Source organism: Brassica napus, chromosome A1 (genome assembly GCF_020379485.1).
Source record: "Brassica napus cultivar Da-Ae chromosome A1, Da-Ae, whole genome shotgun sequence".
NCBI lineage: Eukaryota > Viridiplantae > Streptophyta > Magnoliopsida > Brassicales > Brassicaceae > Brassica > Brassica napus.
The window spans coordinates 5,717,970-5,734,933 of NC_063434.1; the positions used below are offsets into that span (position 1 = coordinate 5,717,970).

The 16,964-nt window shown below is 38.2% G+C and overlaps 5 protein-coding genes across 6 annotated transcripts; 2 read left to right on the top strand and 3 right to left on the bottom strand.

Annotated features, from left to right (window-relative positions):
• The first annotated feature begins 3 nt into the window (after positions 1-3).
• LOC106437705 (transcription termination factor MTEF18, mitochondrial-like) lies at positions 4-2,428 on the top strand. Its single transcript, XM_013878648.3, has one exon. It carries the CDS (start codon positions 219-221, stop codon positions 1,983-1,985), a length of 1,767 nt encoding a protein of 588 aa, XP_013734102.2. The 5' UTR covers positions 4-218; the 3' UTR covers positions 1,986-2,428.
• Positions 2,429-2,473: 45 nt separating this feature from the next.
• On the bottom strand, positions 2,474-5,639 carry LOC106437735 (snRNA-activating protein complex subunit 4). Its single transcript, XM_022710423.2, has 7 exons — positions 4,984-5,639; positions 4,472-4,896; positions 4,205-4,404; positions 3,976-4,128; positions 3,577-3,891; positions 2,884-3,408; positions 2,474-2,790 (listed from the first exon to the last, which is right to left on the bottom strand). Exons 1-7 carry the CDS (start codon positions 5,333-5,335, stop codon positions 2,514-2,516), a joined length of 2,247 nt encoding a protein of 748 aa, XP_022566144.1. The 5' UTR covers positions 5,336-5,639; the 3' UTR covers positions 2,474-2,513.
• Positions 5,640-7,052: 1,413 nt separating this feature from the next.
• LOC106437694 (regulatory protein NPR4) lies at positions 7,053-9,653 on the bottom strand. Its single transcript, XM_013878638.3, has 5 exons — positions 9,311-9,653; positions 8,657-9,241; positions 7,835-8,582; positions 7,532-7,738; positions 7,053-7,466 (listed from the first exon to the last, which is right to left on the bottom strand). Exons 2-5 carry the CDS (start codon positions 9,197-9,199, stop codon positions 7,198-7,200), a joined length of 1,767 nt encoding a protein of 588 aa, XP_013734092.1. The 5' UTR covers positions 9,200-9,241; positions 9,311-9,653; the 3' UTR covers positions 7,053-7,197.
• Positions 9,654-10,670: 1,017 nt separating this feature from the next.
• LOC106437714 (E3 ubiquitin-protein ligase RSL1) lies at positions 10,671-13,774 on the bottom strand. Of its 2 annotated transcripts, none has more exons than XM_013878660.3 (4): positions 13,565-13,774; positions 12,679-13,114; positions 11,836-12,596; positions 10,671-11,232 (listed from the first exon to the last, which is right to left on the bottom strand). In XM_013878660.3, the coding sequence occupies exons 2-4, from the start codon at positions 13,102-13,104 to the stop codon at positions 10,812-10,814; spliced, it is 1,608 nt and encodes a 535-aa protein (XP_013734114.1). In that variant the 5' UTR covers positions 13,105-13,114; positions 13,565-13,774; the 3' UTR covers positions 10,671-10,811. The 2 variants fall into 2 exon arrangements, with proteins under 2 accessions (XP_013734114.1, XP_048600536.1); XM_048744579.1 differs by lacking the exon at positions 13,565-13,774 and adding an exon at positions 13,293-13,429.
• Positions 13,775-14,896: 1,122 nt separating this feature from the next.
• LOC106437731 (fe(2+) transport protein 2) lies at positions 14,897-16,832 on the top strand. Its single transcript, XM_022690814.2, has 3 exons — positions 14,897-16,100; positions 16,205-16,354; positions 16,435-16,832. The coding sequence occupies exons 1-3, from the start codon at positions 15,492-15,494 to the stop codon at positions 16,738-16,740; spliced, it is 1,065 nt and encodes a 354-aa protein (XP_022546535.1). The 5' UTR covers positions 14,897-15,491; the 3' UTR covers positions 16,741-16,832.
• The last annotated feature ends 132 nt before the right edge of the window (positions 16,833-16,964 follow it).

Genomic DNA, 16,964 nt, shown 5'->3' on the forward strand with positions numbered 1-16,964 from the left:
TAACAAGGTTTAAGCAAAGTAACCCAGATTCGACGATGAAACCCTTAAAAATCTCGTTGAAAATGGTGAATTCAAAGCTCGCAATAAGCTCTCCTTTCGTGTAACGTCTCTTGTTCTGAGAAAGTAAGAATCTTTTTCTTCGTATCGATGCGTCGATGCTTGTTCACAGCTCTGTATCTGGTGATGATTCATCTCCCTTGTAGCTGTTCAATGTGGCAATGTTAATGCTCAGAACTCTCAAAAAGGTTTATAAATCGTTGAATATGATTACCCATTTCACCAATTGCATATCTTTCCCCTCCTCTCTTCCTCCTCATCAGAGCCAAGCTCCTCAAAGGTTCGACCTTTCTCGCGTTTCGTTCACAGTTCGGCGTTTCCAGATTCAGAGCTCTGTCCGTAGTGATAAGTCGCAGATACCCACTCGGTTTTTCGTTAGTCCGGTTTCGAGGGGAACTAGGAACCAGGCTCAAGTAGCTCTCTTTGATTACTTGCATAGCACTAGAAGCTTTACTTTCACTGATGCAGAGCATATAAGCAAGAACTCGCCGCGTTTTCTGAGCTTTTTGCTGTCCAAGATCGATGATAACGAGAGAGATGTCTCCAGGGCGTTGAGTAAGTACCTTAGGTACAATCCCATTAACGAGTTCGAACCCTTTTTCGAGAGTTTGGGGATGTGCCCATCTGAGTTTGAGCAGTTTCTTCCTCAAAGGCTAATGTTTTTGAGTGATGATGGTGTCATGTTTGAGAATTTTCATGCACTTTGCAACTACGGGGTCCCTCGTGGGAAGATTGGCCGTGTGTATAAAGAAGCTAGAGAGGTTTTTAGATATGAGTCTGGGGTGTTGGTGGCTAAACTCAGGGCGTATGAGGATTTGGGTCTTAGAAAAGGTACAGTTATCAAGTTGGTTAGTAGCTGTCCTTTGCTGCTTGTTGGTGGGGTTGATGGTGAGTTTGCTTCCGTGGTTGATAAGTTGAAGAGGTTACCGGTGGGATGTGATTGGCTCGGGAGAGACTTGTCTGACAGTAAAACGTATAGCTGGGGGAGGATTCTGGAGACGATGGAGTTTCTCGAGAGAATGGGATGTAAAGAGGAGAAGCTGAGTAGTCTTTTGAGAACTTATCCAGCTCTGGTGATTGAAGGCTCTGGTAAGAAGTTCTGTGTTCTGTTTGGTGGGTTGTTTAAATTGGGGCTTCACGTGGAAGAGATCTATAGTCTGTTTATAGACAACCCTGAGATGTTATCAGACAAATGCGTTAAGAACATTAGGAAGACGGTTGATTTCTTGATCGGTATTAGAATGGAAACGCATTTTATCAGGAAGATTCTGTTGAGTCACACGGAGCGTATTGGTTCATGCTCTCTGCAAGCGCCTAGGACCGTTTGTGTTAGTTTGAACGTTAGCCAGGAGGAGCTATGTCAGATGTTAAAGAACGAGCCTCTGAGATTGTTCAGCTTTGTGACTACAACAAAGAAGAGAAAAAGCAAACTTCTTTCGGAGGATGCGAGGAAACACGCGGAGAAGACTGCGTTTTTGATGAGGCTAGGGTATTTAGAGAACTCGGACGAGATGGTGAAGGCTCTGAAACAGTTCCGAGGGAGGGGTGATCAGCTGCAGGAGAGGTTTGATTGCCTCGTGAAAGCGGGGTTAAACCACAATACGGTTGCGGAGATCATCAGGCACGCTCCGATTGTGCTTAACCTCTCTAAAGATGTCATTGAGAAGAAGATACATTCTTTAACCGAGCTTCTTGGCTATCCAATTGAATCTCTGGTGAGTTTCCCGGCGTATTTGTGCTATGATATGCAGAGAATACATCAGAGATTCTCAATGTATATGTGGTTGAGGGAAAGAGATGCAGCAAGGCCGATGCTATCACCGAGTACTATTCTTACTTGCGGTGATGCTAGGTTTGTCAAGTATTTCGTCAATGTCCACCCTGAAGGTCCAGCCGTTTGGGAAAGTATAAACCAATCATCTACCTGAAGTGAAAGGTTACGGGCACGGCTTCTTGATTTTAGAGATAGTGAGGATGTGGTAAAAATGCGAGCTCTGTGATATAAATGCCAACTAAGGAAACAAAAGGGTATCTTCCATGTGCCAAACGTTAAGCCCTTATTTATGCTTGAATTCACTGGAAGAGTTCTTTAGAGAGTAGTGCAGTGCAGATGATCAGCAAATTGTTTGTTGAGGATCTTCCTCCTGAACCGTCTCTTTGATAGTTGTCCTCTAAACTGATTGTTGGTCCAGAGTGTGTTACAAGAATGTGTTATACTAATTACTTGGACGGCTGGAGCCAGCAGGCATGACATAAGCCACGTTTGGTGTTTTGTATTGTTTTATAATTGGATGTTCTGTAGCAATGCAAAGTGATCTAAACTTTCAAACAGCTTGTAAGCTTTTATTATAAAAATGCACGTGTACTCCAATTGCTCTTTTCCACCTTAGTTTCAATTAATAAATTGTTTGGACTAGTGTACATACAAAATTTTCAAGAGCATCAAAGGAAAAATCCTAGTTTAGTGCATCTTGATTCTCTATGGGAACTACTGCAGACACTTTCCTCCTAGGCTTAAGCTTCTCTATACCAACATTGACTTGGGAGCAGTTGGTGGTCACAGTGCTGTTATCTGATGATGATGTTCCTGCAACAGCTTTGCGTTTTCGTCTTTGTTTCTTCTCCTTTCCATCTCCTGAGCATCTCTCTAATCCTTTTCTCCTCCTCTTTGGTTGTCTCTCTGTATCATCACAAACTGCTTCACTCTCGCATTCTGCATCTGCCTTCTTCTGTCTGCATCCACACACACACACAAAAAGGGGTCAATTTAGTTCCACAAAGGCATTGTGTGAGCATCAGTAGCTAAGGAATATTAATCAAACAAACCTTGCTTTGCGTTTCTTCTTCAGTGCGGGTTCTGGCTCGAAAGATCTCTCAGCTAGTGCCAAAAAATCGCTTGCAACAAGAAGAGGACGCTCTGATTCCCGATCAACAAAGTTACCTATGGTAGCTTCTCTTCTTAACCTCAAAGCTTCTTTCTTAAGAAGCTTTAGGTGAGGGTTTAAGGTCTCCCATCTCCTTGAGCACTGCTTGCTAGTACGAGAATAAACATGTGAAGCGACTTTGGACCAGTTACTATCACCATGTTCTTTAACTGCTTCATTGTACTTTGTAACCTCTTCCTCGGTCCAGCTCCCAAAGTTTAGTCTGGGATCTAAAGAATCTTTCCATCTCGCTCGACACTGAGACTGTGTCCTTCCAGGAACAAACTGAGCAATTTTATTGTAATTTTTAGCTCCAAAGAATGTCAAAGCTACTCTCAGACGTTTGTCTTCCTCTGAGCTCCACTTGGCCTCCTTTGAATTTGATTTCCCTACCCTCTTCCTGCTTGGGACAAGCGACTTATTCCATCTGAAAGTATAGAGAAAATAAGTGAATAAGAGACTACTTAAATAAGCATATTAATGTTATGTTATAAACTATAATCCCACATCGTCTAAAGATGGACTCGATGGGTGGTTTATAAAACTATTACTCTTCTCATCTAAAAATTTTTGAGTATACTGTTAGATCACTGACCTATTAGAGCACTGAGTTCCAGTTCTACCGTCCATTTCATTTGCAACAGATTGCCAGTCTTTTTCGCCAAACAAGCTTACTGCAGCACGAAGTTGGTTATCTTCTTCTGGAGTCCACTCTCTTCTCAGTATGTCTGTATTCAAGCTTCTCTGATATCGAGCCAAGCATTGAAACGGGGTCCTATTTGTCCCCAGTGAAACAGCAACGTCAAGCCATTCTGTAACACTCTTGTTTTGGGTAACTAAGCGTATGTAATCGTCCTCTGCTGCAGTCCACGGACCTTGGTTGATCAATGGATCTTCCGAGCTCATCCACCTACAATGAGGTAGATCACAGATTAAGAAAACACACACTTGATTCATCTTAGTAAACCATAGTTCAACTAGAGGAGGAACTTACCGGGCTTCACATTCTGCAGCAGAACGGTTCTTGATATCCAACTGATCCCAATTAACTTTCAGAAGAAACTGCCTAATCATTTCTGGTGTGATCTCAAGATTACTCACTGATTCAAGAATGGTGTCTATATCATCTGAACACCCTTCCAAGTCACTGCTAAGAAGAAAACAAAATCTGTTATAGAGATCTTAAGAAGCAAGTTTTAGAAAGAAGGAAGAGAAAGCAGTACCTGGACCGTTCAGTAGCTTCACGAATGACTGTTTCCTGAAGCTGTTGTTTGAGACCTTTTGCAAGATCTTCGTTCTCCTTAGCAGACCAATTCGTGCGACACACTGAAACTGGATACTCCTCTAATGCCACCCTATAACTTGCAACACAAGGATTTTCTAATGGACCTAACGTCAAAGGAGATGTCTTTTCACCAGTACCCTACACAGAAACATTGTTCCATCAGTGTCGGAGACAGGGGGCAATAGACCATAGTGCATGTCCTTACCTCAGAGCTATCATGAGTCCTAGGTCTTCGTATTGAGATTAGTTCGAAACGTGGATCTTTACCCTGAGAAAACGCCTGCTGCTTCATCCTTCTCTTGCAAGAAACTGCGAAACAATCAATAATCTTAACGTCTTTCTGAAGCTTCTCGTTCTTCTCAATCGTCGCTTCGATTTCTCCCAGTTTTGATCGAAGAAACTTCTGATACGACCTATTCTTCCTGATCGCGTCAACAAAGGCTTGTGCTGATTCAGGGAAAGTACTTGAAGCAAGGGTAAGAGGAGGCTCAACGGAAGTGTTGCCAGCTTCTATATCCTCTGAAAAGCTTTCACAAGTGTTAGACCTACTCAATATTTCGCTTGAAGGTTCATTACACGAGGCATGTACCTGCTTGCGAGAAGACTCATTCGAGACATTTCCTTCCACACCTGCACAACATCAAACAAAGATACATTATCATAAAGTCTTCACCTTTGAGATAAATACAGAACAAAAAAAGTCACAACTGAGCTCACCTGAGTTTTCATAAGAAGAGAATCGCTTACAAATAGCGAGAAGGGTTTCATCATCTTCGTCTTCTTGGTCCACGGGAAGTGCCAATTGTCTCTTAAGACTCCGAAGCATCTCAAAATCGTCTTCATTGTCTGAATCAGAGGGCAGTGATGATAAACCCATCGGATGATCCGGCGACGAAGCTAATTGAGTTTTGATTCTTCGAAGCATATCGAAGTCGTCTTCGTTTTCAGAATCAGACGGTAACCCTCTGCCAGAATTGGAATCGGAGACGATACATGCGCGTCTTAACTCTTCAAGATCTTCACCGATATCGTCGTCATCGTCAGAGTCGCACATGCTTTCGCGATCCATCGCGTTAAATAAACCAAAAGAACAAAGTCTACAGGCAGGAATGAGTCGATCGAATTTGAAATTCGAAGGGAGAGTGCACAAGAGAAAGGTTTATGGCAACCTTGTGGGAGAAGAAGGAGAACAGAGCAGAAAATTGAATTAGGGTTTTATATGGCGGTAACAAAAAAAAAAAACGAGTCGGGTCGGGTCGGATATTTAAGACTTTTCTAATGGGCATTAGGCCCATACATTCGTATCATAATATATTCCAAACACTACAATTTTCTGACCAAAAAGCAAGCATATAAGGTATTAGGAATGAGTATTTACAAAGACACTTATATGAGCTAATTGGTATCAGATAGTCGTATTTCCAAGATTAGTAATTATGGGTTTTATACTCTTACTGATACGAGTGAAGAAAAGCCTCTAAATAAAGAAAGACAATAGATGATAATATGCTTTTCATTAAACTAATTATATAATTAATTATTAATATAAAAATATTTTTTCATTATTTCCTTAAATCGAACATACAGAATTACCTAATCTAATCAAAATATATATGATAATTAATTATTCTAAATAATAAAGATTTGACAATAATTTATACATCCTCTATCATTTTGTTATATTATTATTATTTAAATAAGTTAATCAATTAATGAAAAAATCGATTTGTCTATATATGTTATATTTAAATTTTTTAAAACAAATATAAATTAATAAATTTTAAAAAAATCTCACTTTGAAAATTTGTGATCAATGGTTTAATTTTTATTTATATAAGAAGATAGAAAATTTGTGATCAATGGTTTTCTTTTTTTTTTTTTTTTTTTTAAAAAAAAAAAAAAAAGTGATCAATGGTTTTCGATTATGCCATATGTGGTCGTTCTGTATGATTTCAGGTTCTCTGTTCCACTTATCTTATCCCTTCCATCTACTGTCATTTTTCACCATTTCAGCTATGTTTTGTATTTTTTAATGATCTGGTACTCGGTTCTAAGGCACCAAACCAACTCTTAGTGTGTAGCTCGCACAAGCTCTAAGCTTTGTGGATCAAAGGGTACAGTTTGAGCTCGCATTAGTTAATCTTTGCAACGTACTTCCTGGACTCCTTTCTCACAAAAACTTTGATGTTGGAAAGTACACATTTGTATTTGAGGTATTGCTCTTGTTAGTATATATTACACACACTTCATATGTAAGCTTGCCTATATAGCCGCCACATGAGCTATTACCATTGAGAATGCAGAAAATTGCTGTACTTGACAGTGACGTTGGGAGCGTTGAATCTCAGAAAAGGGTATTTCACCTGCTCGTCCTCCTCTACACCTTACTCAAGATATTGGGCCAAAATCTGAGATATCACAACATCTTCAGGGTCCCAGAAAAAGCTTCCAGCCAAGCAGCTATATCACTAGTTTTCTTGCGTCTTCTACTTCTTCCATTTATAGCCTTCTTGATTGGGGGTCACAACTTCTAAGTGACTGAAGCTTTTGGGTTCAGATCTTCAGAGCATTCTAATATACATTTCAATAATCAATTCCATTTAATACAAACCATGTCCTAAAACCAACATGGGATCTCCAATATTTTTTTTACTATAAAATTGCTAAACTAACAACATTCTTCAAGATGTCTCATTATTGGCATTAGTTTATGGCACAAGATCATTATGAGGAAATTTGTTAGCTTTCATATGTTCCAAGTGACTGAAGGCTTTGGCTTCAAGATCTTGAGAGCATCTAATATACATTTCAATAATCAAATTCCCTTTTAACACAAATCATATCCTAAAAACAAAAATGGAATCTCAAATATTTTACTATAAAACAGCTAAACCAACAACTTTCTTCAAGAAGTCTCATTATGGCACAAGATCATGTTTGGTTCTCTAAGGAACCTCTAAGAGAAGAATCAGGTGATGAAACAGAGAGACAAGACCGTGCAATCTTGGCCTGTTTGTCTTTGTTATACGCCTTTTTAACATCGTTCTTCAGCTCCTTATATCTCATCCTCTTCCATCTCCTCTCTTTCACCGAGCCTCTCTCCGGATGCGACATATCAGGTATGTCCTCGTCCATATAATCGTCCATGTACTTGTCTAGAACCTCTGAACAAGATGGAAAATACCTCCGACCAGTCTCAACTGCGAAATGAACAGATTTGAGTCAGTCTTGAGCTCAATTCACTATAAACTCTTTAAGCTTTTACCTGTTTTCATGAGTGCTTCCATACGTGTAAGCAGCCTTTTAGTCTGCATATAAGGCGTCTCATTCAAATCAACCTGAGTCAAGTTCCCCGTTGCGCCATTCGAAGGCGGCGGAACAGGAAAGCCTGTGAACTCGCTAGTCCCTTCAACATTAGCAATGTCCATAGCTACATCAGCTTCTGTTGGAAAGAACAACTGAGCAAGCCCCACTGCAAACAAACAACCAACACATAACAAGACAAGTTCAGTAAGAGTCATCAACCTTAAGCTTCACTACATAAACATACATCGTGTCAAGTCACTACCTCGCTTTTCTAAGTAGAGCAGCCTCATTTGAAGATCCTCAGGCATAGAATGAGAACAAGTAGGTGCATCCCCACCTCCACTAGCCAATGGATTCCTTCTAATCTCCCTCTCCAAGATATCAATACACAACCGATCTTTACTAGCTTCATCCCCCTTTGCATTTTTGGTATAATAATCCTTAGGCCTAGTCATTCTCCTACATATATTAACCGCACTCCGTCCATCAAAGGTAAAGTCAGAAGCATTAGCTCCTTTCTTAAGCAGCGATATGATAATCGACGGCTCTCTACGCATAGCAGCGTAGTGAAGAACCGTGTACCCCCTCGAGTTTCTGTAATTCACATCAGCCATGTCTAAAGCCAAAACCTCAGCCACAACTTTGGGATCACTGTAGGCCACTACGTAGTGCAAACCGTTGGCTTGGTCTAGAGTTGTGTCTGACTCGGTTAACAGAAGCTTCACTAGCTCAACATCGTCTGAGTCCAACGCCTTGAGTACTTTCCCCGTTCTCTCTATCAATTTATCAGCCACCTCGTCTGTGTTCATTGACTTCACTCGAAGCTTCTTGATTTTCTCAGAGACTTCAAGAGGAAGCTCCTTCTCTATGTAGAATCTGTCAAGATCTGATCTAGCTACTCTCTCTATGCACTGATCAAGAAGCTGAGTTAAGTCACAATGAAACGCGACTAAGAGGATTGGGAGAACGTTCTCCACTAGTGACTTCTCAACGTAGTTACAAAGCCTCCTCTACACACACATTAACACATTAATAAAACAAACATTAACACATCTAAAACGAATCAAGAACATTAATCTCAGACCTGAAACGATGAAACCAGCTCAGTGATTTTGAACGTATACGAAGCATACATCAACTCAACAGCGAAATCAATGGCGGGTTTACAAGAGTCATGAACGCAGCCGGTATCAACGCAAGTGGAAACCTCAACAGGGAAAGGCTTCAGCTTCCCAGTGTAGATGTAATTCAAGAAATGCAAGAAGGCCTCCCTCCCCACGTGTCCATGAGGCAACAGATCTTTGATATGATACTTTGGTTTCTTCTTCTCCTCCTCGCTTCCTCTATCTTTCTTGAACAGGTCCAAGAAAAACTTGCTCCTGGCAGCTAAGAGGCATCTGTGAACGCCCACCGCGCGAGTCTCTCCTTCGAATGTGATCTCCGCGTCGGTGTAGTCGCAGTCTGAGCTGGTGAGGAGCTGCTCCAAGTCGGTGCTGAGCTTGGCTAGACTCGCGGCTTCGAGATTGGGAGATGGTGATTGGTGATTGGTGACAACAGAGGGATTAGATAAGTGGGAAGATGTGAAGCTTATAGATGAAGATGGCTCCATTGCAGTTGCAGCCGCCATCAAAAGGCTCCGTCTTTGTTTAGAGAATCATGTGTTCTTGAGCTGTGAACAAGATCACTAATCAACCCATGAAGAAAAGATCAAAACTTTGTTGAAAGAAAAGAACAATACCTTAAGAGGAAGTCAACGACGATGGCTGGATGGAGGAAGAACCCTAATTGAATCTTCAACAAATGAGATAAAGAATTGAAAGAAAATAAAAATTCACAGATCGGATGTTGTTTCGAACAAGTGAATATAGTCGATGAAGATCTATGGATGAAGAGAGATCTGAGGACGAATAAGAGAAGAGTCAGAGGTGTTATCTCTATCTAACGGTGGAGAATTAACAAGAAGACTGGTCTTCGTTAAGAACGAAACAAAACTCAACGACTCTTTAAGTTTACATTGTTTTGCAAAAATAATGCAAAGAGCCAAAAGAGAGACAGAACAGTAAAGTCTTTTTGGTGACAAGCTGACAATTGTTATGAGTCATGAATCATGGTTTTATTATCTCCTAATTTGTCATGACGACTTTTGACTTGTTTTGAAGTGAGTCGATGACGTCTTTGATGACGTCAGCTTTACAAAATATACACGAAAGGAAAAAAGTAAATTGATAATAAATTGGGAGGACCGGACCGGACCCCTTCTTAATTTATGTTATAATGTAGAAAAAAGTCTTACCCAAAACTTTAAGCTAGGTTTTATTTAATTTTTTATTCCAAGTTTGTTGTGTCTTATTTGAAGAGCATGAATAATGACCAAGTTTTATTTTCGTAAGTTCTTGAAAGATAAAAATGTATTAAATATATTTATGACAATTTTCTCAAATAAACTTTATTTTTGTCATAAAAATAACTTTCAAAAAAGAAAATAACCAAAATAACCATTTTTTTTTGAAAATTTTAATATTTACTTTTTGTTTTCTAAATTTTGAAACTGTATTCCAAAACCCGACCTCTTAACTCTAAACCATGAGTCTAAATAAAACTTATTTTGATCATTTTTTTCATTAAATGTTATTTTTGTGACAAAAACTTTAAAAGAGCTATCGTTGAGAATTTTTCATATTTTTAGTTCTACATATTAGTATATACTATTCGTTCTTTGCTTTGTTTTAAAAGAGAACAATGCCACATTCCAAACATCTATATCAGAACATGGACCATTCAACGAAATGATCATATATGGTTTATGAAAGTTTTTCCTTATGATGATTATACGACCAAATCCGCGTGAATTAATCTTTCTTGTAAGATATGTAAAACGAAATGATCAAATTCTTCTTTTTGTAATTGCAAATAGTTTCATTCTTTTAGTTCATCAAAACCTCATTAATAAATCTGAAACCCCAACTTTGTTAGTTGTTGCATATAACACATAGTGAAAAGTAATGAAGCAATAGTTTCATCACAATTCATCTTTTGAGTTCAATTAAAGAAACCCCAACTTTGTTACATATACACAAATTCAAAAGTAGATTGATAAATGGACCACTTAAAATGTTCTTTTTTTTATATATATAGTTGAAGCAAATAGTTTCAATCACAGTTCATCTTTTGAGTTCAATCAAGAATCTAAAACCCCAACAATTTCTTCAGAGAGCGAGAGACTCTCCCGTTAAGCCTCTTCACTGGATATTAAACTCTTCATAGTAATCATCACTTATAACCGCCACAAACCTCTCAAGCCAAGGAAGCTGGTGAAGATCTTTCATGGCTGCTTCAACATACGACGACTCTGTAGTACATGGAGGAGGAGGCGGCGGTGGCGACTGATAAGAAGTATGGTGATCACTGAGACTAAACCCTCCACCTGCTAAGAACCGTTGGATCAAAGCGAGCTGAGATCTTTCTTGCTCAGAGTAAGCGTCCATTACAGTAGGAATTGCGCTGAATGTGTCCCAAGGCCATTGCTCAAGCTCTTGGATTGTGTTTCCAGACTCTGAGTTTTCTTCATCTTCTTCCTCATCGTCCCAAAAAGCGCAAGTGCAAGTCTGTTGCCCTTCTCTGTACTCTGCTCCACAACAGTAGCAAAACTCATGCCCGCACCTAAGATAAACACACAGAGATGTTTCAACATTGATATGGGAAACCACAAAGCGAGAACAATACTTACCAAATTCAACATAGAAGACATTAACAACATGGTGGAGACTAAGCTCCGTTGACAGCATCTAAACCAAATTTACAGTTTGTTCAGTTAAAAGTTCGGTTCGATTTGGTGGGTTTATAAAAAAAGTTCGGTTTCCGGTTCAGTTACTATGGTTATATTTAAAAAAAATTATAACCAAAGCATACTGAAAACCCAAAACCGAACTAACCAAGTTTCGCACTGTACTAACCGAAATAACCGAATTTATCCGAAATTTTAACAAAATTAAACCAAAATCTAACCAAAAAGTCAAAAACTTCGATAGGATTTTCAAAAACCGAACTAACTGAACTTTATTTCAGATTAATTCGGTAAGATTTATGTCGAACCGAACTAACCGAAAACCAAACTAACTGAACCCCCCAGGCCTACATATGATCATATAATTTTTTTATAGGAAGAATAATAATATCATAATAGTTTATGAAAGCATTCAAGAACGATAATTACGTAATGTGTAGCTATAAGATATGAAACATGATGTGGATGTAATGTCTTACCGACAAGTCATGTGGTTGCAGCCTTGAGCAAGCTCAATCATTATACGGCATTGCTGACACCGTTTCCACCTCTTATACCTAGCCAACCGATGCAACGTAATATCATCTGGATATCTTTCATCAACCGGAAGAATCTGAAACTCTTCACAGCTCATAGAATCGTGCCAAGGAACACCACAGTCCACGCACACAAACCTCTCACAGAGTGGACACTTCACACAGCAGCTACTCTCTGACATACTAGACGAGCTTGAGCTTGCACTTGCACTTGATAGACATTCACGCGGGTCTAACAGAAAGGAGCAATTGGGATACGGACAGTAAACCTTGCCGTTGTTGGTGCTACGCAGATTAGCTTCCTCGAATGAGGTGAAAGATGTGACGGGGAGAAAGGTTTTGCATTCGGCGGATGAGAGATGATGCTTGCATTGCAGTTGAGGACACCTGATGGGAACTTCTGAAGAGTTTACTTTCCCTTCAACGTATGTTTTCATGCAATGAGAGCAGAACTTGTGAGTGCATTTTAGTGTCAGCATCATCTCGGAGAGACGGTCTTCACAGCAGATGGAGCAGTTCTCAGCTGGTTTATGCACATCAAGATTACAAATTCCTACCGCTACTTGAGCTAGGCTTAGAGCTTGGTCAAGATCAGAGAAAGGAGCAAGCTTTAGAACAAACCCATCAAGACTACTTGTTTTCTCCAGTACCCTTTCTCTAAGAGCTACCAGAAGAGGGACTTCAAGATTCTCCTCACAAGTTATCTGCAAAGCCATTTCATATAATGTAATTAACATGAGAATATGAGATAGAAAACTACAAACAGACTAATTGAAAGAGACTTGCCTGATTATAGAGCAACTCTGAGTCCGTTACAGCAACAACAGAACTGAGATTGTTCTGTAAAGCTACTGTAAGACCATCTATTAAAGCTAAATAGTTAGCTACAGACTCTTCAGCGTAAAAGTCCAGCTTCTTCTGGACCTGAATCATCTCAAAATCTCCTGATCTCTCCAACACAATACCAATTCCAGAGTAACCAGAACTCAAATCTCCTCTTTCGGATACAGAAACTCCTTTAAAGAACATCTTAACAGAGAACTCATCCACAAGTTCATCTTTATTCTCCTCCTCATCAGCTACTTTAGCTGTATCATCACTCTCCTTTAACCAGACTTCTTCATCACCACAACAGCTTCTAAAATCTTCCTCATCTCCTACGTGGTTCAACGGCAGCTCATCATCACCACAAGAAACCTCTTGATTCTCCATTTTGGGGGCACTACACAAAAAAGGTACAAACTTTCTTTACTTAGCAACTAACCAAGGAATGCCCAAAACAGATCTGCAGATTTTATTGTGATAAAGATTTAACTCTTTGATGATATCATCTAATCTCAATTCTAAAAATTCAAACTTCAAGAGAGAGAGAGAGAAAATGAAAAAGAAATGAACTTTACGTTACAGATCACCAAAACAGCTAATCTTACAGAACTTAACTTCAAACAGATCAGCTTATATCACGAGAAAATCACGCAGAAAATAACAAAAGAGAAACAGCACACGATTGGTTCACCTACTAGAACCAACCTCAATTATTATTACATAAACTTGAGTGAGAGGAAAAACAAAAGTTTAAATTTAAATTAAGATATATGGTAATAAAAACGAGATCGGTTGAATTTAAAAGATCATTAATCAAGAACAAAAAAAACCCAGAAAAATCTCTTACCAGTAAAAAAAAATCAAGTGGAGGGAGAAATTAAGATCACGTAAAAAGAAAATCTAAGCTGTCATCTTCAAAATCTCAGCTTTTTCTTTTATTTGCATTGTTTTGGATGATTCGACTTGATATTGTGGAGAGAAGACGAAGAAGAAGGAATCGGTGTTCTGGTCTTTTTGCTCTCTCTTGGAATGGCGTAAGTGAAAAGTTTTTTACTTTATTTTTTGTTTCTTTATTCTCTCTTTTTTTTTATTAGTTTATTTTAATTTGCATTTTTTTATATATAAAAAATTAGTGCTTGGTTTCTCTTTGCTGTCATTCTCGTACTGTGTTGCAAGTATTTACATTTTTCTACGGTTTCACTGTTAATTAGCAAATATTTTAATTAAAAATTATTAGACCAAATATTAAAAAATTTAACCAATAAGCAGAAGATTAAATAATTTAACCTGTAATTGTAATGGATTAGGAAGCCCTGAAGAATTATAGCTTAAGAAATCAAAGAAGCACATGGACTTTGTCTCCTCTTAATAGAGAAAAGGCTGTAAACTTCATTAAAAAAAATTCTTTTTCTGACTTTTATCGTCCAATAGTTTATATTCCCACTATTGCTTTGAATAAAGATAACAAAAAGAAGTTAAAATATATATTTTTTTTAAATATATATTGCTGCAATAGAAGACACTCAAGGACAGTTGTGGCAGCAAGAAGTTTGAAAATGGAGACATCAATCATTAGCTTAATTATTTTAAACTTAATTCAAATAGGGCTTAATAGCTTTTAAGAGTGTTGTGGCAAAGGAACAAACAGAGGAAACAAACATAACATGTGTGATTACTAAAACAATAAACTAAATTAATCTAACTTTGTAGATATATTTAGGGTAGTTATGATGCGTTAGTCTTAACCAAGATGTTGATTTTTTTTGTAACATCTCCCGTTCATTGACTTCAAACAGAGTGGTCATTAACTCAACATGTAGGAATGATATAATACATGATGGAAAACAAAATAAAGTTTTTTATTTACATAAAAGAAAGTTACAAAGGAAGAGTTATGATTCATGTCCTTTAACTAGAACATGAGCTGCTTAGTTAGAGAATCTTAGTGTCCAAATAACTTCTGCTTCTACAAACTTTCTTTGCTACTATTTGATCGACAAAGTTATGAATTATGAAATTTTATCTTATTCCCCATTGATAAGAATTGTCACTCATTTGTTGTCTCCTTAAAACATAACACGCTGGCTGGTATCCTATTATCCAGGCATGTTCCATGATATTAGGATTTATTTCCTTCACTTCGACCTACTTCAAAATAGTCAAGTAGAGAACCATCTGAATCTCATTAAGGCATGTGGTATAAGACTCATATGTAGACGAGCTTCATGACTAGTTTGGTAGTAGCAATATGGCCCAATGTCGATAGATGGGCTACAGTTTTCTTTTTGTTTGACTTCGGATTTTAATGATTCCTAAATTACTAATGAAAATTGTAGTAGGATATAGCGACATGTTAACAATTGAAACGACAACAAAAATTCAATCATTAATCTCTGAGAAAGTTATTAAAGGTTTGGAACATATTAAATTAAACAATGTCGGTAATTCGATTTTAATTTGATCCTTATGATAATAAAACGAATGTTTGGGATTAGCCACCCCTTCCATCCGATTAAACAATAACAGGATAATGTTCAATATAATTTTTAAATTTATACCTGACAATGTACATACAGAAATACACAATCAATAGAATCGGGAATCTGATTCTCCAATGTTATCTTCTTCTTCTATTGATTTAGTCCATTACTCAATAAATTGACTTTCCACATCAAGACCGATAACAAGCCGGCTAATATTCCTTTATAAACCAACCAAAACACAAAACATTTATTTCATCAAACACCATATACTATAAACTAACCCCCATACTAATGGCTACTACCAAACTAGTCATGAAGCTCGTCTACATCCTCCTCATCATATTCACCTTTACCGTATCTCCGGCCATCTCAACGACCCCGGAAAGTTGCGACATCGGCTCGGATAATCCATGCATCGACAAAGCTAAGGCTTTACCAATCAAAATCATAGCCATTGTAGCCATCTTTACGACTAGCTTGATAGGCGTAATGGCTCCTCTTTTCAGCCGTTACATTTCGTTCCTACGTCCTGACGGCAACGGATTTATGATTGTAAAATGTTTTTCTTCCGGAATCATCCTCGGAACCGGATTCATGCACGTCTTGCCTCACGCTTTCGAGATTTTGTCATCGGAATGTCTTAGTGATGATCCGTGGCATAAGTTTCCTTTCGCAGGGTTTGTTGCTATGTTGTCTGGTCTAGTCACTCTTGCTATTGACTCCGTTACTACAAGCCTTTATACCGTCAAAAACGTAGTCGGACCAGTGCCTGACGAGTATGGCATTGATCATGAGAAGGCGATTCACAATCATAGTCACGGTCATGGTCTTGTGCTAGGAACTGCTAAAGATGATGGACCTTCCGATCCACAGCTTTTACGGTACCGTATCATTGCCATGGTTAGTGGATTTATGAAGATAATTTTAGACGATCATAAATTCGACGTAGAATCATATATTGAACACATAACACCAAATAAAAACATTTTGAATTTCATGAATAGGTATTGGAGCTTGGGATATTATTTCATTCCGTGGTCATTGGACTATCTCTAGGAGCATCTAATGATGCATGTACCATTAAAGGACTCATCATAGCTCTTTGCTTCCATCACTTGTTCGAAGGCATGGGTCTCGGTGGATGTATACTCCAGGTATATACATATATATGTCTCTTATATCAACTTATGGGTTAGAAGTTTATATTCATATGTCTATAACTTATGTGAAACAGGCAGATTTTACCAATGTGAAGAAGTTCTTGATGGCATTCTTGTTTGCTGGAACAACACCTTGTGGTATCTTCCTCGGACTCGCATTGTCTAGCATTTATAGAGATAATAGTCCAACCGCATTGATTACGATCGGGCTGTTAAATGCTTGCTCGGCCGGAATGCTCATCTACATGGCACTCGTCGACCTTCTAGCTACTGAGTTCATGGGATCAATGCTCCAAGGTAGTATCAAACTTCAGATCAAGTGCTTCGCGGCTGCATTGCTCGGCTGCACCGTAATGTCGGTAGTCGCCAAGTGGGGCTAATACACTCAACATAATTAAAAATGTATTTTCTTAAAAAAATTATTTGATTTATTTTTTGTCGTTAAATTAATTATTTGATTTATTACAATCGAGGGGAGAAGTTAATTGCATTTGTACCTTTGAGCGTTCATTTTTCATTTTGATATTGTAAATTGAGATATTGATATGGCATTGTAAGAGTTTGAAAGAATATTTATATATGACATTGTAAATTTATTTCTAAG